At 45.1% G+C, this 23,128-nt stretch overlaps 1 protein-coding gene across 1 annotated transcript in view; it reads right to left on the bottom strand.

The window, feature by feature from the left end:
• PRKCH (protein kinase C eta) overlaps positions 1-23,128 on the bottom strand; it is a 212,516-nt gene that overhangs the window by 54,037 nt on the left and 135,351 nt on the right. The window contains exon 10 of the mRNA XM_046647473.1: positions 8,551-8,705. Coding sequence (XP_046503429.1) covers positions 8,551-8,705 — 155 coding nt within the window. The remainder of the gene's footprint in view (positions 1-8,550; positions 8,706-23,128) is intronic.

Here is a 23,128-nt window from a genome sequence, read left to right as displayed (position 1 = left end):
CAGAGGAGGTGACGACTAAGCTGAGGCCGCAAGGGTTAGCAGGAGTTAGCCTGGCCAAGGGGAAAGTGCTCCAGGCCAAAGGAAACGCAGATGTGAAGGCCTGTGGGTTGAGGGAACTTGCACCTTCATGGATTCAAAACAAAGGTGGGAGTGTAGAATTCCACCACATACTGTGTGACTTTGAGCGACTTATTTCACTTCCAGAGCCTCAAGCTTCCCTATCTGTAAAATAAGGACAACATCTCTTACCTCGGAGAGATGTCATCAGAAGTTAAAATTAAATAGATAAAAACTTCTTACAGAGGTGTTTAACCTTATGACATAAATACCAATACAGGCGGCTATTACTCTATCTTGCAGTATCAAGGTGAGAGAGCTTGATCATCTCCCTGCCCTCTGCCCCAGTGCACCCTGCTCTGGCCCACTGTTCTCTCTGCCACTCCTTGACCTCCCAAGGCTTCATCCTTGCCTTTCCTACTGCCTGGAATTCTCTGCCCCCAATATTCACATGGAGCCTGCTTCCTCACGTCTTGAGGTCTCTTCTCATCTGCTCAAATGTCTTTTCTTTTTCTTTAAAGATTTTATTTTTCCTTTTTCTCCCCAAAGCCCCCTGGTACATAGTTGTATATTTTTAGTTGTGGGTCCTTCTAGTTGTGGTATGTGGGGCGCCACCTCAGCATGGCTTGTCTGCGCCCAGGATCTGAACCAGTGAAACCCTGGCCCGCCGAAGGATAGTGTGCGAACTTAACCACTCTGCCACGGGGCCAGCCCCTCATATGTCTTTTCTTAATCTTCTGTGAAAAATAGTAAAACCATTCTCCCCAAACTTTATTTTCCCCCTACCCAGCTTTTTCTCCATGGAATTTATCACCACAACATTCAACGTATTTACTTTTGTTTGTCTGACTACAGCGCCAGAACCGCAGCTCGCTGCGGGTGGGGGGTCTGTCTGCTTTATTCCCTGTGTTCTGCCAGAGCTTAGAACAGCGCCAGGCGCACAGAAGGTCTTCAACATGTATTTGTTAAAGGAATGAACAAACACCGCTGGCTTGAGGGCAGGGCCTTTCTCTATTCTTCTTTTACACTCTGATGGCCTGACACACAGCGTTGTTTTGCACTGAGTAGGCATTTCATAAGCATTTGTTGAGCTGTACCATTGAATCATTTTTTACAAATGCTGGTGTTCATCTGGTACCTAAAGATCAACTGAGTGTATTTTTATTGCTTAGCAAAAAACCCAGGATTGTGTTTAATTACAATGAAGCAATAGGTCGCTTGGTCAATTTGGTGGGGAGAAGAGAGAAGCTGGTGGTCTGATTTCATTAGCCAGTGAAATCCATTACCACATTTATCAATTTGTTCCAAATAACCACAGCCTTTGTTGATGCAAAAGGTCAAACACTGATGAGATATGCCAGGATGAGTGTTCTGATTTAACAAATGAAGTACAGAAAAACAATCAAAATGTTCCAGGGTTGAAATTTCTTTCTGCCATTAATCTGAGTCATTTGAGAAACTGCATTACTGGGACTAAGGCGCCAGGATATCCACCCTACTAATGGTCTGAAAGGTTCTTGAATCTTCCCTCAAGTGAACAACCAAACTTTTGCTTCAATACTGGAAAAAGTAAACTCAAAATAAGTTCAACTGCTTCCCCAAACATTAGATGTACAGTTGAAATTTAAACAAAATGCAAGAGTATAGTCTTCAAGTTTTAGAATCTGTCCCATATGCTCCAGGGCTTCCTAAGAAAACTATCTTAAGGATTGATGGTAAGTATATTAACTACACACAATTTCAAGATACTGCCAAAATGCAAAGAAAATGATTTGATTTGAAAGAAAAGTACAACCAGACTTAGTTTATTATAAAAAGGTTGGTCTTCAGAGAGTTGATGTTACAAGCTAAAACTCCAATTTCTGTGAAGTCCCTATTCCTGAGGAAGCATTTTGAGGATAATTTCAACTCAAGCCTATGCTATAAAGAAAACCCAAATCAGCTGATACCATGGATGCAAAGAACAACCTCTTATATTGACATGAATGTTTCAAAGGGCTTTCACATTTTCACTTCCATCTGATTTGAGCTTCACCAATACCCTACAGGGAAGCTGCATTAGCGGTGCCCCCACTGTGCAGATGGGCAAACAATCTCAGAGCATTCAGCAACCTGCCCACATCCCCAGGACCAGCAAGGAGCAGGGCTGGGTCTAGCACCCAGGTCTTCTGAAAACCATGCTCAGTATTCTTTCAGTTGAAAGAATACATGCTGCCTCTCAAACTTACCTTAAAATAAGTGATCTTTTGCTATTCTATTAGAGCATTATATTTTAAACAGAATTCTACTTTGGGGACGCTTACTTTAAATGATGCACTGTATCCATTTTTTTATGCCCTGGAGCCAAATTTAGGAAGATTTCTCATGGGCCCTGGTTCTCTAGGGGTCTGTTCTTGGCTCTCTATCCTTGTTGGGTAATCTCATCCAGTCCCCTGATATGAACTAACATCTATGAACATACTCCTATCTTGGACCTTGTCTGCCAAGACTTGTTATGCGCCATCTCTCCCACCCCATAGAAAGAGCCTCAGAGGGCAGACACCACATCTACTCATTTTGTATCTCTACCTCCTAACACAAGTGGGAGCTCAGTAAATACGTTCTGAGCTCAGCCAGAATGTCTTCGTGGAAATGCAGTGAACAGTATCGAATGCCTCCACATGTCCTGATTAGCTCTTCATGTCAACAGTAAATTGAAGATTGAAACATTTCTAATGGTGATTTTTTTTCTGGAGATGGAAAACAAATTGCAAGTGAGCCATCCTAAGAAAACATCCACTCCGAGAAGCAATTTGCTGTTTGGACATTTCAGACTCGAATTCCCTCATCTGTGAAAGAGAACTTGGCATGAGGTAATCTTGGAGCTCTCATCTGGCTCTAATACTTTATAATTCCATTGTTGAACATAAACACATAGAACAGGACTCAAGGAACTCACTGTGAATGGATGGTTCCCCCAGGGATTGGCAACACGACCAGTCTTACCTAACTTTTAAATAAATTATTTACAAGGAGTGCCTAATAAAATCTTGAAGTCATCAGTTGACACTGAACACTCTAGGATAATGAAATGCCAATTGTGGGAAGATACGTCTCTTAAACTCCAACCACACTGGCCTTCTTTAAAAGCTCTTGAACTTGAATGCTCCTTCCTGATACTGGGCACCTGCATTTGCTATTCCTTCTGTGTAGAATGCTCCTTCCTTCCCTCTTCACTAGTTACCTCAGCTCAACAGTCACGTCCTTAGGAGAATCTTCCATCTTTCCCTGACCAGATCAAATCACCCTATTAGAGGTTCTCATTCACTGCAGTGCATTCCTCTTCTTCATAGCACTGGTCACAGCTGGGATTTTCTATTAGTATGGTCATTTGATGGATGTCTTTCTCCCTCACTAGATCACACTCTCAAAAGAGAGTATTTTTGGTTCTGTTCTTCACCATGTTCATATCCTTGGCAGAGAGTTGATGCTCAATAAACATTTGTTAAATATCTACAAAGGCTGTGCGAGGGAGGAGAAAAGTGGCCAATGAGTTTCATTTGGGGGAAATGTCAAGCAATTCTAATAAGCTGGAAAGCCCCTGAGCTCTCCATCACATCCTTGAAAAAGGATCTTAGGAGTCAGGGATAGAAGTCACTTTCTGGTGACAGTGGAAGAGCAGGCACCAAATGAGGTCACCATTTGGCATAGCAAGTATGACAAGCTAAGAAGAGAGGAGGTAGGAATATGAGTAAAAAGTTCAGAGTTCCAGTAACAATCCTGGGGTAAGGCTCACAGTTACGATCTGATGTGAAAGTTACCAACATACTGAGAATCCCATGGCTGGCACAACCTGAAGAAACAGGACTATACGAAAATAACAAATGACAATTTGTAGCTGTCTTTGCAGCAAGCAGATCAAGAAACAGTAGACCTACCTCTTGGAGCAGAAGGAATGATGTTATCAGATGGGAAAGGGAAAACAGAGCTCCTAAATTTGGCTTTTATCCTTATATAAAAAGATTTTTCCCACTAGAGTGAGAGAATAAATATAACTATGGAACTGAATTCCAATATAGGTGAGGTAACAGTAAGAGTCCAAAATTCCAGGCTCAAATTAAAGACATTTGGGGACTCTGAAAGTCTGCTGATAAGAAATACTTAGGAGCAAGAAAGGTCCCAAGAGATGGGAATCAGACAGCTGTTATCACAGGTTTCAAGAGGGGAAGAGGTAGATATCAAAGAGCAATGCCTCAAGGATGTGATATTCATCACTGACCCAACACACAAATTGATCTGGAGACTGATGACTAGTGAATTCTTAGACACGGAAGCAATTCTCACAGATGCAACCTTACCACGGGCTCTCCGAGCAAAGCTACGCTCATCTAACTCCAGATCACACAGCTATCTGGAGTCAGAAAGGCACCTGATGGTCCCTTATGATATCCTTGAGAAACAAGAGTCAGATGATACTAGAGAATGGTATATTCATGCGGATCTAAGAGTTGTGTTCAGAAACTAGCTTAACAGATCTTATCCTAGAGGGATATTGCTAATCTTCCCAAATTCTGAATTTTAAAAAAAGTCATATTAGGTAGAGATTGTTCTCTCAATTCGAAGAGGAATCAAAGGTAATTTTCTTTAAAAGTTACTGTGCTACATAAGTATATGAATATAAGTCAGCCTCTGTGGGCCAGCTCCACACCTGGAAAATGGGAAAGCAAATGATCATAGTAAGCAATTGGAGCTTCAGGACTAAATATTGCTTATCACACACCCCCAAACCCAGCATGCCAAGAACTGCATACGGCACAAAGTGGTCAGATGCATGAGTTGAAAAGAACATGTTGAAATGTGCTGTGTGTTCAAGTGTAACATGGTAAGGAAGATTCAAAATTTAAACTATGCTCTTCTATAAATTCTTCCTCACTCAATATATTTTAGATACATGCCACAATTCGTCAAAAACAGCAAATTCAATGTGTGCTGGCTGGCTTTAGGAGTTTGGGGTTGAAATGTCAATGACGGTTGAATTCCCCTTTAAAACAGCTTATGAAACGATAGAAAATGGGGCCTGCAATGCTGGCAGGCAGGTAAATGGGATGCAGCCCGCTTTGTTTCCCTAACTTTTCTGTGGGGCTTGACTCTGGAAAAGAGTCAATGCCCATGTAAATTATTCATGAGCACTATCTGGGCTCCCAATCAGCCAACAAACCCAGGATAAAAGAATGAATAGTCTTTTTTCCTGTAGCAAAGTGACTCATTGACTGCTAACATTCCAGCCCTCTCTTCCTGGTCTCTGGGCCAAGGCAGGCTCCAGACCTTCCAACCAAAGGCAAAGGGGCAAACGTTTCTCTTGCTGCATCTCCAGGGAACTGGGCTTATGTTCCTCCATGAAATGCAAGTGAACACATCTGAGAATTGGGGTCAGAACACAAGCGGGAAAGCACAAAAATGTAACTGGCTTATCTCTTCTCACATAAGGCAGAGTTGGTTATGAGAGAGAAGAAAATAACATCAGAGGGAGCCTACAGTACTACCTTCTACAGTCCTGCTGGACAATGGCTTGTGCATGGTACCATCTTTGCTACTCGCTGGAAAATAAACACCTCCCCTGAAAAAAACTCCCAAACAAACAAACATCAACAACTCTGTTTGGACAGGTCAGAGGCACCATCCAGGAAGGTCACTCTAGCCCTGACAAAGGACGTCCCAGAAAGCATATGATAAATGAGGCTGTCTGACGCTCCCAAGTTTCCCTCAAGTGCCTCCAGATCAAATGCACACCCTTGGTGCCCAAATGTGCCCTTTACTGCGTGTGAATTCCAAGGACTTGGCTTTCAAAGGCTTATCCTTAAGACTCTGCTCTCAGGCCAGTAACTTGAACGGAATTAAATTATCCTGTGAAATAAATCCACAGGATAAAAATAGCATTTGAATACATCCTAATTAAATGTGTTCCCTTCAGTTAACCAAATCAGTTAGAGCCTGCACGTGGGATTTAAGTCGAAGAGGAAATTAAAAAAAATTCTCAGAATTGAAACACAGATACCAAGAATTGAAATAAAACTTCTCAAGATGTGAGCTGATACTGAAACGACATCAGGTTACAGTGTCCCTCTTCCGTATTTCAAGACAAATGAAACAAGCAGACGCAGAGGCAGTCACATCCTGCACGGGAAGTCAAGCTTGTTTCCCAGCATCAGCGTACCGTGGTGCTTCACGGAAGGCTGAGTATTCAAGAAAACGAATGTAGACCTCACTGCTTTGCCCCACTGCTATGGTCTGAATGTTTGTGACATCCCAAAATTCCTACGTTGAAATTCATCCCCCAACGATGATGGTGTTAGGAGGTGGACCTTTGAGAGGTGCTTAGGTCATGAGCGTGGAAGCCTCATGAATTGAATCACTGCCCTTACAAAAGAGGCTCCAGAGAGCTCCCTAGCTCCTTCTGCCATGTGCAGACATGGGGAAAAGACGGCCATCGCCAGACACTGAATTTGCTGGCGCCTGGTTCTCAGACTTCCAGTCTCCAGAACTATGAGGAAGACATTTCTGTTGTTTATAAGTGATCCAGTCTGTGGTGTTTTGTTATAAAGCCCCAATGGACTAAGACACCCACTCTGTCTCATTTTCATGAATTAAAGTCGCCCTATCACCGGAAGAGGAAGAAGAAGCCTACTCTTTAGTGGTACTCAAGTCTGCAAGTCTCTCCTGAGGAGACAGTGTAGGCCAGTGGTTAACCACATAGTTTGAATGTTGGCTTCACTATCAGTTAGTAGTCTGGTTCCTAAGCCTTTCTAAGACTCAGTTATTCATCTAAATAACACGAATAATATTACTGTTACATCATAATAGTTAGGAGGAATACGGGAGAAATGCAGGGAAAGTGCTGGGCCTGTAACAGTCTGGCTCTTGTTGCCATTGTTAATTGTTATTTTGATTTAGAGCAGAAGTCTCTGTAAGTAGGGAAGTGATTATTCTTCAAAATTAAATGTGGGGAAGGCTCTCTCTGGGGCAAACAGAGCAGAGATGGATGGATAAGTCACAGGGAGGAGAAAAAAGGCGGAGCTCACTGCCCAGAGTCTGAGCCTATCACGAGCACGGACCTCCCTCCCCTATCAGAGACAGTACTGGCACCACCGCCAATCATGCGCCAGGCAGGATGCGGAGACAGGAGACACTCCATGCAGGAGTCCAGGAGAACTGGAGAGCCTGGCCAGGGAAGCTCAAAGCACAGGCCATCTACAGCAACGTGTGGCAGCTCCAGACTCAGGAATGAGCAGAGCGGAGCTTCCTGCCGACCTTCCAGTGGATGACTCCCGCTGCCGGGTGTCCAGCCTGGCTCCCCGCTCTGTGCCCCTTCTCCACTGCACAGCTGGGGCCGTGACAAAAGGGCTACATCTCATCGAGGTTTCAGGGATCTGCATTGAGAACTAACTAGAAGACACTTCTGTATGGTGCCTGTGACCCACTTTTGTTTCCCCTTCTTTCTGGCATCCTTGACCAGTCCTGCTGCGTCCTTCACCAGTCTCACTCCCCTCTTCCCATTTTGACTCCCAAGGTATTTAAGAAGATTGTTTTTAAAGCCCTTTTACACTTTAATAATGATGTCATGAGCTCACAAAAGGAACAGCATTTAGCAAGGCTAATACATAGCAAATTTCCATCAGGAAATTGTTTACTTCGACATTCATGCTGCTAATATAAAAGGAAGAATTTTTTTAAAGGAAGGCAACAATCGCAACTTACGAGGAAAAACAGTATATGTGGCAGCTAAGCTATAATGTGATTTAAAGAGGAGGAAGATATTGACAACAGGGAAAAAAGGGAAAATTTAAGAATAAACACTGTCTAACACTCACTATTACATTTTCAATCTTACTCAACCTGTGTCTGACTAAAGTTTCACCTGAGAGCCCTTGAGCTCTGAGATTTCAAGCTCACTTAAACTCCAGCATATTCTGATCAAAAGATTATGTGTCATGAAATGGCATGAAATAATATTTGGGAGGGGCTACAAATGCTAAAAGTCATCAAGCAGGACACTGCTCATCGACAGTTTACCTCTTAGCTCCCTGACTGGTGATCCGCCACCCATCCGACCCTGAGTCTTATTACAGCGATGTAGGCCAACAGCTATCCACACTCTCAGTTTAGCATGCATTCCTAAAATGGAATGGAGCACTCCCAATGTTAAAACAGACAAAAGAGAACAACGATGTGTTCAGCACCTTGCAGGGTTTGGCCATAACAGGCCCCCCGATTTCATGTACAGTCTCTTCCGAGCCTGTCAAGCCTACTTTATGAATACCACACAGGGGCAAGTTGTGGTTTGCAGACAATGTTAATCACTATGTTATTCACTTATTCTAAGAGACACTCAAACTTTTGTGAATTTAATTCCAAAAAGATTTCAGATGATTACCACAACAAATGGAAGGATGGATTAAGCCCCGAGAATGGGCAGGGGATGAATGATAACAGGGGTGACCAGTAGCCCAAACTCACCTATAGATGATTCCTTTCTCATGCAGGAACATAAGTGCCGAAATGATTTCTGCAGCATAGAAACGAGCTCGTGCTTCATCAAAACGACGAGACTTCTGAATGTGAAACATCAAGTCGCCCCCATTCACAAACTCCATCACAAAAAACAGACGATCCTGGATACAAACACAAGAGAGGATCCAACGTGGTGTAGCAATCAGCCTAGAGTTCAGTCAGCATCATATTACCTTGGACTGTGGCGTGGTGAGGAGCGACTGTCAACGGAAGTACTCAAGGAGACGTCCTGATAGGGGGTCTGGGCAAAGCAGGGTGGGTCGGCTAGGGTGGAATGAGATCCCTGGAATGGAGCGGGGGAATAACAACTGGATCTCCCTTAAGTAACTGCACACAGCCTTGAATTTCTGAAGTAAACAAAAGTAGAGACAGTACCAGAAGGCTTTGGTTTTAGTTCTAGCTCTGCACCATGTAATCTTGAGCTTAACTTTTGGGGACGTACAACATTAGTAATAATGAGGATGATGATGCTATCCCTACCTAAATCATAAAGTTTTATAAATTGGAAGAAAGCCACATAAATCAAAAGGTACAGGCCTTTCGCCTGGAACATGCAGGGTTAATCACAGAAAGTAAGGGACAGCCGACAGGTCCCCACACCTGGGCAGAGAGCATCACAGAAGGAGAACACTTTAGACAAGTCAGCCAAACAGCAGTCTAACGCCAGCCTCCGAGTAGCCTCAGTGTTAGAAACACCATTCAGCCCAGCAGAAGACTCCTGAGTCAGGACTGGGAACGAAAAGACAAGAGAGATGCCATCTCCGGCCGGAAGGAATGCCAATCCAGCAGGTTGAAATAGGTTCTTAAAAAAGCTACTGAGGGGCTGGCCCCGTGGCCAAGTGGTTAGGTTCGCGAGCTCCGCTGCAGGCGGCCCGGTGTTTCGTTGGTTCGGATCCTGGGCGCGGACATAGCACTGCTCATCAAGCCACGCTGGGGCGGTGTCCCACACGCCACAACTAGAAGAATCCACAACGAAGAATATACAACTATGTACCGGGGGGCGTTGGGGAGAAAAAGGAAAAATAAAATCTTTAAAAAAAAAAAAAAGCTACTGATGTACCAAGCTACCATGTACTAAGTACTGCACAAGCGGTGTGAATAAAGCGCTGTGGAAATTAGGACTGCTTAATGAAAGAAATGCTTGAGTCTCAATTAAAAAGTGAAGTCTCTGAGATTGACAGTGCAAAACACTTTGTTTCAGGAACCTCTAAGATCAGTGGATTTCCTCCCTTCCTCCCACTAACATCTATTAAGTCCTTGGTTAGCCAGGTGCTAAAATAGGTGCTGGGGGCCTAACAGTGAGTGGAACAGGCATAAAACAGTCACAGCCTCTACTCAAATAGAGTATGGTCTGGGACATACACATGACTTTGAAAAAATAAGAAGTCTTATAAACAAGCAAATTTACAAATTCTGGTAAATCCTGGGATGGAAAAGTGGAGGAAGCAATGACATCTGGTCATCTGCTTGGGGTTCTAGGGAGGTTTCTCTGAGCAAGTGATGTGTGAGCCAGGACCTGCAGGATGAGTGTGGTCAGGGCTGGTAATCATCCTTTTGGGGGTAGCAGGTCATTTTGTAAGGAAACTGATATTTTACCAATTCACAAAGGATGTGTCTACACAGAACCCATCTTTGTTTGTGGTTTTAAGTGCCAGCAGCTTTGTTCAGTGTTGCCACGCATTCAGGGCTGACTGGCAGACAGCGACTGTGCATATTTTGTTTACCTCTGATTCATCTCTAGTGCAATAAGGCCCATCCTATCAGAAGGCAGTACAACTTATAGCCTCCTATTCCCGATTTTAAGTAAAACTTTAATTAGAAGGAAAAAAAAATCCCCTGGATCTATGAAACGTCTCTCTGTACTAAGGAGAAGAATTTAACAGTGAAGATGGAATGGCAACATTCAGACACACACAAACCAAACAACAATAACAAAACAACTATTCAGCCTCACCAATATAAGCGAACAGAAAACTAAACACAGTAAGCCGTCTGACTATGCTAGCAGCCTTTATTTGAGTGTGACAGACAAGCGGAGGGGCAGAGTTGGGTGGATAAGCTTCAGCGAGCAACAGTGTTCCGAGTACTTTATATGGGTAGGACTCCAGTGGAACGAACAGGTTGGCAGTGGGGTCGGGGGAGGAGTGTGCAATGGAGACACATCAAAGAGCTGCATCGAACAGGAAGTTGTTATGCTGATCCTGTGTTCCTCTGGAGGGGTAGCCAAGGGGGGGCCCTAAGGAAGACTCGGGTGGTAAGCCACCCCGAACCCAGCCCTATTTTTGTTAATGGGCCTGTTCCCCTTCCTCATGGCTGTGACTGGCAGTCCAGAAATCCCAACAGCTTGAAAGACCTGATCACTGGAACTGGTTCAGCAGGTAAGTGGCTCTTCCTTCGGCTGCTGGAAGTCAGCGCACTTGGCAAGTGTCTAAGGCAGTCGGCATCAAAAAGATGAGGGCATTTGAAGGGAAGCTTCACCTGTTTCTAGTTCTCCCCAAAATCATTCTCATACCTCCCATCTGGACTAAATCCCAGATCTGGGGGGTGAAAACATTGCCTTCTAGTCCTGCCCATTGTCCTCTTTCTGGGCCCCACCCCCAGCCCTGGAGGCAGATTCTCAGATAATGCAGAGGCACCTGTGAGGCACAGCCAGGAGGTCAAAAGCTTCAGAACTGCAAAAATATGAGTTTTTCACTCAGAGTCTCATTTAACCTGTGTCTGCCACCACCTAGAACAGTGGGTACCACTCCCTCCCTTGGGCTACGTGCAACTCTGGAAGCAAGCAGAAAGGGGAAACAAGCCAGCAGAGATACAGTGACGATTTAACAAAAAGCAATGGCCCATCCTACCAAAGACCTAAAATAATGTCACAGGGTAGAAAAATAAAAACGTTTATCAGCTGGCAAAATGTTTTTGCTGTGCGGAGACCCTCTGCTTACACACACCTCTCCTCATCCTATTTTTAAAATGTTGGCTGCAGAAGCAGTTGAAATTTGGCAGCAATTCCTCCAAGATTTCTTTTGCAGAGAAGGAGATAAATGACAAAAATCTCCAGCTTTAAGCAAAGATCCACTCATCATTGGGTGGTGGTGGGAGCGAGGGTGAGTGAGGTGAGTGACGCGCTATCATCAGCAATAAATTTTCATTATGCATGTCCTCAGGTGAGGCTTCTAGAAAGTGTGCCATAAACAGAAATGTCTGCTGCTGCTGCTGGCTGTGATGATGAAGATATTTTCAGTTAAAAAAAAGAAAATCATAAATGTGAATGTGCAGAATGATTTCAGTTATAGCCAAAGATGCAGACATGCACAGAAAGGACGAAAAAAATACCTATACAGTGACAAGTCAGCTTTCAGTTGTGGGCTCTGGGAGGGCATTTATTTCTTTATACTTTTCGGTTGCTCTGATGAGTATTACTTTTATAATTAGAAACAAGCCAAAGTCACATATTTTTCTAATTTTCATCTGCAAGATGAAAGATGGGACATTGGAAAGGCACAGTTTTGAGACTGTCTTAGAGGGCAACTGCTCAAGCAGTGGGAGTAGGGAAGCAGCTATAGAAAGAGGGACATTCACAGCCCTTGCTGCCCATTATTAAGGGCCACTAGTAACCACCTTCTCCCTTAGTGGTCATTCGATGCCTGGAGTAACCAGGCCATCAGGCTTGTTGGAATGACATCCAAAATGAGACTCAGTCAGCTCTGGGTTAGGTGAAGCCCTGGGGCTGGGTTCCAGGATGCAAGCTCTCCTGGTGCTTCCTACTGAGGCTTTCAGGGATGCTTCCTTTAAGGTTCTTAAGAAGGAAAGTTTACCGAAAACACCATGCCAGGCCTTGGGTAGGGACCAAGCGTCATAAAACGAATAAGGCCCCACATCTGCTCTCAGGAAGCCCACAGACATGTACAGAGAGCATATCCCCCCGGTGTGCTAAGTACAGTGGAGGGGTCACAGAGCAGGGGCAGCTGAGAAGACTGGGGGCTGGGGTGGGATTTGGGGGAAGCTTCTAAGGGGAGCCGATGCCCCAGCCTTGAAGGGTGCAGAAGCACGAGTCAGGCTGGAGTGGGGATGGGGGGCCAGGTATCAAGGTGAATGAACAGCTGAAGTGTCAGCTGTGGGGCAGGGTGTAACGACTGGAAAGCGAGGCCAATCCCAAGTGCTGAGGCCGCTGAGTGTGCGGCGTCGTTGTACCACATACTGCTACTTTCAAAAACAAGTGTCGGTAGACAAAGCGAAAGCCTGGTTAGGGTGCTTCCTTTCACCCCATCCCGAGGTCACCCACTGAGAACTGTGGGGCCTGAGTCCTATTAATACACAGGATCACTCACCTATTGGTCTCTGCCATAATTACAGGCCCAGAGTCTGGGCTCAAACAGGTGGCAGTTATGGGGCTTGGCTTGAAACAGACTCCAGTAAGTGTTGGCACCTACCACCTATAATAAAATAACATCAGCTACAAAAACAAATCACTCCAGCTAAATTTTACTCCCAGGAATGAATTCCATCAACCTGAAAGAAACCTTCTACCTTTAGCAAACGCCCTTTACAAAGCACAGACGTGCATTTGAAGTTCTGGAAGGAGGCAGAAGACGACCTCCGCCTACGACGCCACTCTCAGTCGGTGCTGTTTAAGAGCTGGTCTCCCTGTGTCCTTGACAAACACCAACTCATGCTTCCCAAACTCACTGCTGTGCAACTAGAGGAAGCACCTGCTGAGATCCCCGCCTTTAGGGAGGCACCCCACAATGGGCTAAGGTCGCCGTGAGTCACTTCTGGGGCAGGGAAGAGGCAGTGATGACAAAAACGACCCTTCATGTATTGAAACCTGTGTAGATAGCCATGCCAGTTTTTCTAAAGTCCAATTTCCTAGAAACTGAGCCTGGACACCCGCACAGCTTCCTGAGGCCTCTGGCTCCTCTAAGGCAGATCCTTCCAGACCTGCATGGCAGGAAGCCTAGGGTCCCGGAGGAGGTTGAGCCCCAGTTCTAAAGCCAAGTGGTCCGGACCTTTACCCCTTGTACCTCTTTTGTCTCTGATTCAACCAACCACAAATGCAGGTCAGTAACAAGGAGTGAAGAACACCTGAGGGAATAAAAGTAACCCAGAAATCCCTTTGTCCCACAGTGTGAGTTACAGGAGGCTGAGAAGCTGGGCCCGATTAATAATAGAATTCCTGCTGTCACCTTCCCGGCTCCCTTAACCTCCTGTGGCCTGGGCCAAGTCTGCCCTGGCTACTGTCGGCCCAGGGCTGTTACTTCCCCAGGCCAAAAGGGATAAAAATACCCCTGAACTGATAGCGGCTGTCAGTAAAAGCAGTGTGCATTCCTTAAAGCCCCTCATAGGATTGTTCTCTAGGAGGTAAAGCTGCACGAAGAAAAGTTAGAGACAAAACACCTGGGTTGATGAAAATGATGCACCAAGATGGTAGCTGTGCCAAGATGACATTGCCTAAGGGGGGTGACTGTAGAATAAGCACAGATCCCTTAGGGTCTCTGGGGTGGACACCTTTGGAGGTGTCTGCTCAGCTCATGGATCCCTTTCTCAGACACTTGCCCTGGCATGGTCACATGGGTAAACGCTGGACATTCTGCACAAGGCTAGTGGACCAGGCTGGGCCATTGTCTCTTTCCCAGAAACCCGGAACTGACATAAAGAGGTTTTAAGTTAGGCTGTGCTGTGTGCAGGAACTGAGGAAACATGAATTAGGGAATTGAGGCTGCCTCTGTAGTGTGAATATGTGAAATGTCTTGGTATAACAGAGCGGCAAAAGCCTGGATGGAAGCACAGATGGACAGACAGACAGATGAGGGAGAAAAATGAAGCAGAAACATAGACTGAGGAAGAGACAAGATATCAGGGAGCACAAAGGAGCTGAGAAGGAGACTACACGGGTTACTCTTGTCTTTGCAGTTTCAGATCCCCGGAGGGTCCTGGCCAATTTCTGCCCTTGGGTTCCATGCGACACCACCTGTATCTCTGAACCCTTATTTTCACTTCTCCTTTTTTTGCACGGTTGTTTTCTGTCATTTGCTACTAGTGGACTTTTAAATGAAACACACCATTTTTTAAGGGGCAGGTGGTTTCCCGATTTGTCAATCTGGGTAATAACACCTACAACTACAGCGACCGTGTGAGCATTAAACCAGAAGCAAAGTCACTTGTGCAGCATCAGGCCCAGAAAAGAATTTCAACAAACAGAACCTATTGTTCTTAGTACATCACATCTTACTATAGCTGACCCCAGGAGACCTTGTGCCCAGTGCCCACATCCCTGGTGTTACCAAGAGGAAGTACAGGGCGGTGGTGAGACTGTGAGCTCTGGAGGCAGGATGCCTGAGATGCAAAAACAGCTCACTGTGCTGTATTTATTTTCTCTTTCTCAAAACTCTCAGTTGAAAAATGGGGATAATAAGACAACTAAACTCACAGCTGTGTGAGGATTAAATGATTTAAGCTAAGAATTTCCAACAGCGCCTGGCACACAGTGAGTGTTCAATAAATGTTAGCAACTATGATTCCTATTATTATCCACATCATCATCACCACCTCCACTGCCACTTCAGCTGCCGTGACCGTCTGCTCCTGGGGCTCTGGCCCCTGGGGGAGCTGCAGCATACTGGGCAGCCAGCTGCCTGCCCTGGATGCCGAGATGGTGCCTTGCTCACACAGCTCAGACTGGCAATTGAACAGGAATGAAATGGTAGCCAAAACAGCAGCTGCGACAGCTCCTTGACCCTAGGTACGGGAGGAATCTAGAGGGTTCAAGGAGTCAGGAGGGCTCCTAGGCCAGCTGCCGGCCTAGGCATTTCTTGATATCACAGGGTCATGACCTTGACCTGGTAAGGAGCATTTTCGTTCTGGGAAGTGATTACCAAGCAAGGGTTACAAAACTGAATTTGATACCCAAAACACACTAACCAAAGTTTCAGTTCCAGTTAGTTTTCTAATTTTCTAATATCAGATGATAATTTGTATTCTCTATTTCAAGAGCTTTATAATCATAATCATTACTGTTATTGCAAAACAAATATGCTCCCCTATGGACTGCAGACCTGTTCCAGCGAGACTTTGTAGCAGCTCTTCTCCTCTTCTACAAAGCTGATGCATTCTTATCCCCAGACTGAGAAAGATCTTTCTGCTTACAGCAAGACTCCACAGTCCCTACAATCTACAGACATAAAGTTCAATTGAAGACGTATTACAATGAGGATGCAGATTATCTTTTGGAAATAATTTAAAGAACAGACACAACATTTAAAGTTAATGAGTAATTTGGCCATTGCTTTAAGGCAATGTTAAGCTGGGAGCTACTTCTAGACCGACTCACCCAAGTGCTGCAAATGGCTTTGGAGGCATTTCTAAATGAGTAACACATCAACCCTGCATCAAAGCTGCAGAGCGCAACTGACCGGCTTTGGGAGAGGAAAAGGGAATCTCCAGTAAGAGACAGCATTGTAGTGAATTTTTCATAAGTGCCCTGGCTCTAAGGTTTTTTTCTGATGAATTTGCATACAGGGTGAACAGGGAGTTCAGATCAACAGGAAACAGTTACTGACGTCAAGGAGGTCACAGTGGAAAAGTACCCTCATGAGGAAATCAGATTGCACCATGTCTGAACTGGAAACAACCAGAATTTAACCACATTAAGAACAATTACAAAGGCTTCAAGGAAGAAACAAGGAGAGGGAATCAAATGGCTTCATTTTTCTTTTCTTTTTTTGACATCATTTTGCGCAGCCCAGAAGATATCAGAAGTTAATTCAATCACCCAGCAAACCCTCTGTCAAGCCCAGGGGCATGAGACATCCTGTCTGAGCTCAGAGACTTAGTCTTTGGGAAGGTGAACTATGTCTCCAATATCACCAGCCTTTAAGACCTTGCATTTCAAACCTGGAAGGACACACAGGCCTTTACAGAGAACAAGTGTTTTCCTGGGAAACTGGACACATGATGGCCATCTCTTGTAATGAAATTCAACAATGCTTCAGGCATATACCCCAGACCCGGGAAACAGGGAGGCAATCGAACTCGCAGTTTAACATGCCGTGAAACATCTGGGCCAGGAGGCTTTTAAAGCATAAATAAGCAGCAAACATGATCAGGGATCTAGCAAAGGTGGAGCCCAGTCCTCTCTTCCTGGGGAGCCGCCGAAGGTCCACACGTCTCGCCCAGCATCACTGAGCTGGGCCGTGCAGGCTTTGTACACTTGGTCTTCCTTTCTGTGGAGGACCTGAAACCTTTGAAGGCGAGCCCAGATACCAAATGATGCATCTCTAACACCACCAAGCACAGTGCCCAGACTATGGTAAGTAAGGACCTGACATGGCAGGAGGCCATTTTTGTTTCCTGATAAAATTTAAATATTAGAAAAGTTGTAACCAACTTCCAAGATTAGTTTTATCCATTCACTTTATGGAAGGAAAGTGAAAAGGAGAGAAGTACTCTGCCTGTAGTTAAAATACTGTGGAGGATGCCGCTTCATTTCCCTTTGGGTTTTTTTTTTTGTTTTTTTTAAGATTTTATTTTTTTTCCTTTTTCTCTCCAAAGCCCCCCGGTACACAGTTGTATATTCTTTGTTGTGGGTCCTTCTAGTTGTGGTATGTGGGATGCTGCCTCAGCGTGGTTTGATGAGCAGTGCTATGTCTGCGCCCAGGATTCGAACCAACGAAACACTGGGCTGCCTGCAGCAGAGTGCGCAAACTTAACCACTCGGCCACGGGGCCAGCCCCCTCATTTCCCTTTGTTTATAAAGCTTTGGTTTTTCTCTGTTTATAAAAGTAATTACATGTTCATAGTTCAAAAGTAATTACAAAGTAAATACACGGAAAATGGAGGAAAAAATAAAGAAGATGAAAATAAAATCGCTCTAATCCTGACACTGAGAGAGAGAAGTCCAAAAGCAAGAAGAAACAAAATTCTTTATGGCTTTTAGCATCCAAAGAACTAGAGCTTTCAGGGGAGATAAGACATTTACAAGGTAACTTTAACTAGAGTTGATTTTCCCCTTATGTCCTAACTATACTTAACACTCTATAGCATGTCTAAAGAAGAGAAAAAGAGAAAACTAAAAACATACCCTTCATTTTTCACTTACATTTCACAATATTTTCTGATATACTTAGTCCTCAAAACTGTAATATTTTAACAGTTGCATTTTAACCCCAATGCCATTTCTGTGAAGTCCTACATTTAGCTGGACTTCTGATGAAGTTGATGGAAATAAGAGGACATGGTATTAATAGTCTAGTCAAAATGCTATGATAAAGATCATTTTTACTAGCCTGGAAAAACAGACATCTCTTTAGAGCAGATTATTGCTAACTGGACATGGTGTTTTAATTCTGAATTAACTTCACAAACCTAAATTCTGAATTTAGATTCACAAAGAAAATATCTTAGGTGATTATTAGCTTTTTAAAAAAGGTTTAGTCACTTAAAAGTATGCATAATAGGATTCTTTTAAATCGTTATTCCACATAGCACAATTTTCTTTATAAAGATTTTGGTTTAAGCACCAAGTAGAAGCAGGCCTATTGAAGATACTAGTGGATTTAGTTTGTCTAGGGGTATAGGATAAAGAGTAAAAATGCTATTTCACTTATTTAGATCATTTTTCATGACAGAGTTTCCTAAACTCTTCAGTCTCTCAAAGAAGCCAAGATTTCATCTTTCCCTCTGATTTGTGGATGAATTAGACATTTCTGCCTCATGGGAGGTAATTCCAGGTTACAGTTGTCTGATTAAACATTTTGCCCAGTTAGAGAAGTAGCGAATCCGGCCAAAAATATTCCACATCTGCCTCCAGGTGCCTGGGACCCTGCCGGCCGAGAGTCTGTCCCCTCTTGCTCTCTCCAGCGTTGGGGTGCTCGCTCAGGTTTCCCTTTGGAATGGCTTTCCACATGCTGTTTTGAATTTATGTGCTACTCTGGCTGTGGAACTTCAAACGACTCCCCCCAATGTCTTCCCAAACCCTTTCTGCAATACGGGCAAAACACTGATCTCCACTGTCCACTGAAGAAGAAAGATGCAGACCTTATGATAAAGGTAGGGAGACCCACGTAAAAGAGGCGGGGCTCTAATCAGATGAGAGGCAAAGGAATCAGAACTAGCTCAAAAGGTTTACCCAGGGGAGAGGATATTATGTTAACTCTGTAGAGAAGCTTCAGCTGGCTAAACTGAGTTCACATGGGCCCTTCAAACACCCAGGATGAGAGCAGTGACCAGGATGGTGACACTACAACCTCGTCTCAGATCCAACGGATAGCCCTGAGTCCTCTGGGGAACTGACTTCATCTCGGCACTTGATTGCTCCTCCTATGAAACCACTTCCTTCTGATTCTTTTCCTTTCTTTCACCTTTCTCCACTCTCACTTAGAAATCCCTCTTTAGCTCTCCTCTCTTCTCCATCTGTAAACACCTACTAACATATTTTAAATTACAGGTTCTACTTTACCAAGAAAACACTCATGATACCAAATCTAATCCCATCTGAACTGTGTCTCTGAACAACGAACTCTTACCACCGGATTTCCTGCAAGGTGAGCCCATTCCACTCCATTTCTCTAAGCTCCCAACAGGCCAGAGCTCTGGCCACTCATCTCACCCTCTTACCCTAAAGAGTCCTATCAATTCCACCTCCTCAGTGTTCCCTTGACTCCACACCTGTGACCGCTGCTGTGCAGCAGGCCAGTCCAACAGGCCACTGGTTCAGCATCCTTACTAGGCCTGCTGTCCCAATCTCCTCCCTCTGCAGACAGCCACCAGAGAATGCGTCCCAAAATGCAAATCTTAAGTTGCTTCCTGACGTGAAATCCTCTGCCAGCTCCTTTCACCTCCATGTTCAAGTCTAAGCTCCTTAGCAAAGGATGTCAGACCCATTATGACTTGCTGCTTCTTCACTCCCTACATTTCCTCTCCTGCAATCCTGCCACATCAAGTTATCTGGGGTTTCCTGGGCACATCATACAATTTTAATCTTCTGTGCCTTTGCACCATTGTCACCTCTGTCTGGGAGGCCCGTTCCCCTCCCTGGACTGTAGGGCTCCTAGTCATCCTCAAAACACAGCTCAGATAGCCCCTCCTTGGAAGGCCCTTCCAACCTCCCAGGACCAAGCTATGACTTCTCTCTGTCACACAGTGCTGTAAGCATCTGTGTTTAGGATGACTCGACTGAAAGCACTAGAGGGCAGGTCCACATTTTGTTCTTCCATGTCTTCAGTCCCTGGCACATAATGTGTGCTCAGTAAACACTTACTGAATTCAATTAAAAATGCAAGACCGATAAAACATTACCATTCAATGTAGAAAGAGCCCATGTCTCTAGTGGGTAGGGTCTACTTTCAATATTTAGAGACCCTAGTTTGGAAGATAGCATCTAAAGTATCTGTATCTTTAAGCTGAAATGACATTTCCATGTACGGCAAACAAAAGAAAGAAAACAGCAAGTTTGCTTTTCCCCAAAGCACACTTGTGTTGCTACCAGCACATTTTTCTATGCTGGTTGAGAAATGTCTCTTAAAGCTTTGATTATCTCTGTTTGTAAAATCCAGTCATCACACTTGGGATGGGAATCTGACTCACAGATAGGCGCCCTTTTACATTCAGGGTGGAGACAATGATTTTCATAAAACGCCACTGATTCAACGCCTTGATGGTAAAGTGGGAGTATAATCATTAAACGCCAAAACAAGAGAAATGGTGCTATTTCAACAGCCTGTTTTTAAACATAAGCCATTTTAAATATATGCTCATCGAGCTAATCTTTTGCTCCCTACATGCCCCCAGGCTCCAATAATTCTCCCTTATCACAGCAAGCTTCACTGTTCTGAACTGCTAAGCCTCGCTCACATTCAACAGACCCCGCAGGCTTCCGCTGTCTCCTCCCCCGCCCAGGGCCCCAGTCCCGGCAAATGCCACAGTGCAGCCACTGATAGCTGTTGGGAGCCTCAAACAGGAACTGTGCCGTCTACAAACTCAGGGAAAAAAATGATAACGCTTATAATTTTATAAGGGAGGTCTGACACGTTTCACTACAGCCCCTGTGAAAAGTCAAGTGATCTCATCCATGTGACTTCTCTCATGCAGGACAGCCCAGCTGCCATGTATGCAAGCCTGTGGTTTTCAACCAAGGAGGTTCTTCCCCCCAGGGATATTTGACAGTGTCTCGAGCCATTTTTGGTTGCTACAACTAGGTAGGTGTTACTGGTACGTAGTGAGTAGAGGCCAGGATGCTGCCAATCCTGCAACGCACAGCACAGCCCCCCAGAACAAAGGATTATCCCACCCCAATGTTAGCTGTGGGCAAATGACACTACACTATGCATGTAAGTGAACTTTTTTTACTGGAAAGGTTAAAAATTCACCAGCCATTTGATTATTAAAACTATTTAACCTGTTGGTGAAGGTCAAGGTGGTGGGGGATGAAGTTCTGAGCAAGGTGGAAGGGAATTTTCTGCTTCAGATCTGCCCTGAAGCCCAAGTAAGGAGAGACAAACCAAGTTAAGAGCAGGCCCTCAGTTCTACAGGCTTCCAGAAGAAAAGCTTCATCCAGTCCCTAGGTCCACTCTGCCATATCTGTTCCCTACTTTACTGGTAGTGTCTAAGTCATCTTGAACCGCCTTTTACCACTGGTAGGTAGACCCAGTTTAGGAGGTCTGGGCTTGTTGCAGGCACAAGCTCATTCCCACTTCACAAGGAAACCATGGCTCAGTGCTCCCTGGGAGTGAGGAGGTGAGGGGAGAGGAAGAAGAACAAGGCAGCAGATGAAGGCACTTCCCATGGTCTACGGCACAGAAAGGGAAAAACACGTATGGGGGGAGGGGTTGGCGTTTTACTGGAAGGGCTTTCCTCTTTTGTTTTGGTTGGGAATTATATATTACATCATTTTTATGTTTAAAATATCACACACCATGAGAATGGAATTAAGAGACTCTGGGAAGAGTTCCAAGACTCCCTTCGTAACGCCTAAGCGATAAATCATCACAGACCATCCTAAAGAAGTGGGTAGGAGTGAGCTCGAAGTACAGGGGTTCTTTTACTGTACAAATAAACTACAAGTTGGATGCCTCACACAGAAAGGTAACAGGAACTCCCTGGGTGGCCCTGAAGGGAAGACAGGGCATGCCAAAGCCCTCCAGTGGGGTGGGCAGGGTCTGCAAGGTATTAGCTGACAAAGGAAGGTAAGAGGAGGCACCTTGCACAAGAGCAGTCAGTCTTGATGGCACATGGGTTAATATGGGGGGAGGAGTGGTGTCCCCAAAGCCTCGTGCAGGGGGTGCCAGTGAAGACACCAGTCTCCCCAGCAGGACGAGCACGATTGTACAAATAGCGATGGTGAACAAGGGTAGTGAGCTGGGTTGCTGCTCTTCCCATGATGTCTCCCGCTTTGGGCCCCCAAGCCCAGTGGTGCCACAGAACTACCACCAAGCAGAGGCAGCACCTCCTCCCGGCAATAATCTCCATCAGGGCCTAAATTCACTGCACCCACATAAAAGCAAAGGTGCGCTTCATATGCAAATGCAGCTTCAGGACAAGGTCCCTAGCCTCTCCTCCTAAGCAGATGGCTGCTCTGAGCCTGTCCTAAACAGCGACCCAGGAACTGCCGGCCACAAAGGGTCCCTAGCCAATTCTACATTATGCACAGCCTGTTCAGGCCATGAAGGCCCCGGGACAACACCTGCTCCCCAAGGGTGGGGACTCCTCTCTTTTTTTCCTGGCTGTGTCCTCAGGGCTTAGAGCCGAGCCACACCTTGAAGGCACTCAGCTGCACTGGCTGAAGGAATGACACCTTCTATCCTCACCTGCCAGTGGGCTCTTCTCTGTACTTCCAAGTGGGCTAAGTTTATCCTGACAGACAGGGCTGATTCTGTCGTGAGAGGCCCCGGATAGCTCTGGGGCCTAGAAGAGACAGACACAGCTGGGATCTTACCAGTGATGAAGTAATTATGGAAAATTCAAGTATTTCAAAACCAGAATATATCACACTCTATGGTTTCCACCCAGAGCAGTTGGGTATTTACACTGCCCGATTCTGTCTTCAGGGTGGGGTGGACCTACTCCAGCCGCTCACAGGTGTAGCGTCAGGCCCTGACCTGAGTATCCCAGTCAGTCATGGCAGGAGTCAACCCAACTTCTCAGGGAAACACCTGCAGGCCGCCCTGCGGTGCTGCTTAGAGCTCAGATGTACTTGGTTTGCTAGTCTCGTAGGCATTCTGATTGCACTTCTGAGGAAAGACTGCATGCAGAGTTTGGTGTTCATTTTCAACTCCCTTCCCTTTTGTAGTATAACGATGCGTTTACTCCGTGCTGCCTACTGTCCACTGCTGTTCCATGTGTATTAATTTTCTCTTCCCAACTAGACTGAGTATTGAAGGACTGTTTCTTTTGCCTGGCACTCAACCAGTGTGATCCTGGACTGTTGGATTTTCACTAAACTATTTGGCAGAAAGCCCATCGCATTTTCATCTCTGGAGCCAGTCCTGGCACTTCCAGCCCAGAGCTTCCCTACAGGGCCCTGTTGAGTATCTAC

Source organism: Equus quagga, chromosome 20, assembly GCF_021613505.1.
Source record: "Equus quagga isolate Etosha38 chromosome 20, UCLA_HA_Equagga_1.0, whole genome shotgun sequence".
NCBI classification, from domain to species: Eukaryota; Metazoa; Chordata; class Mammalia; order Perissodactyla; family Equidae; genus Equus; species Equus quagga.
Note: the sequence above shows the minus strand (reverse complement) of the source record. Positions and strands in the feature narration are given on the sequence as shown.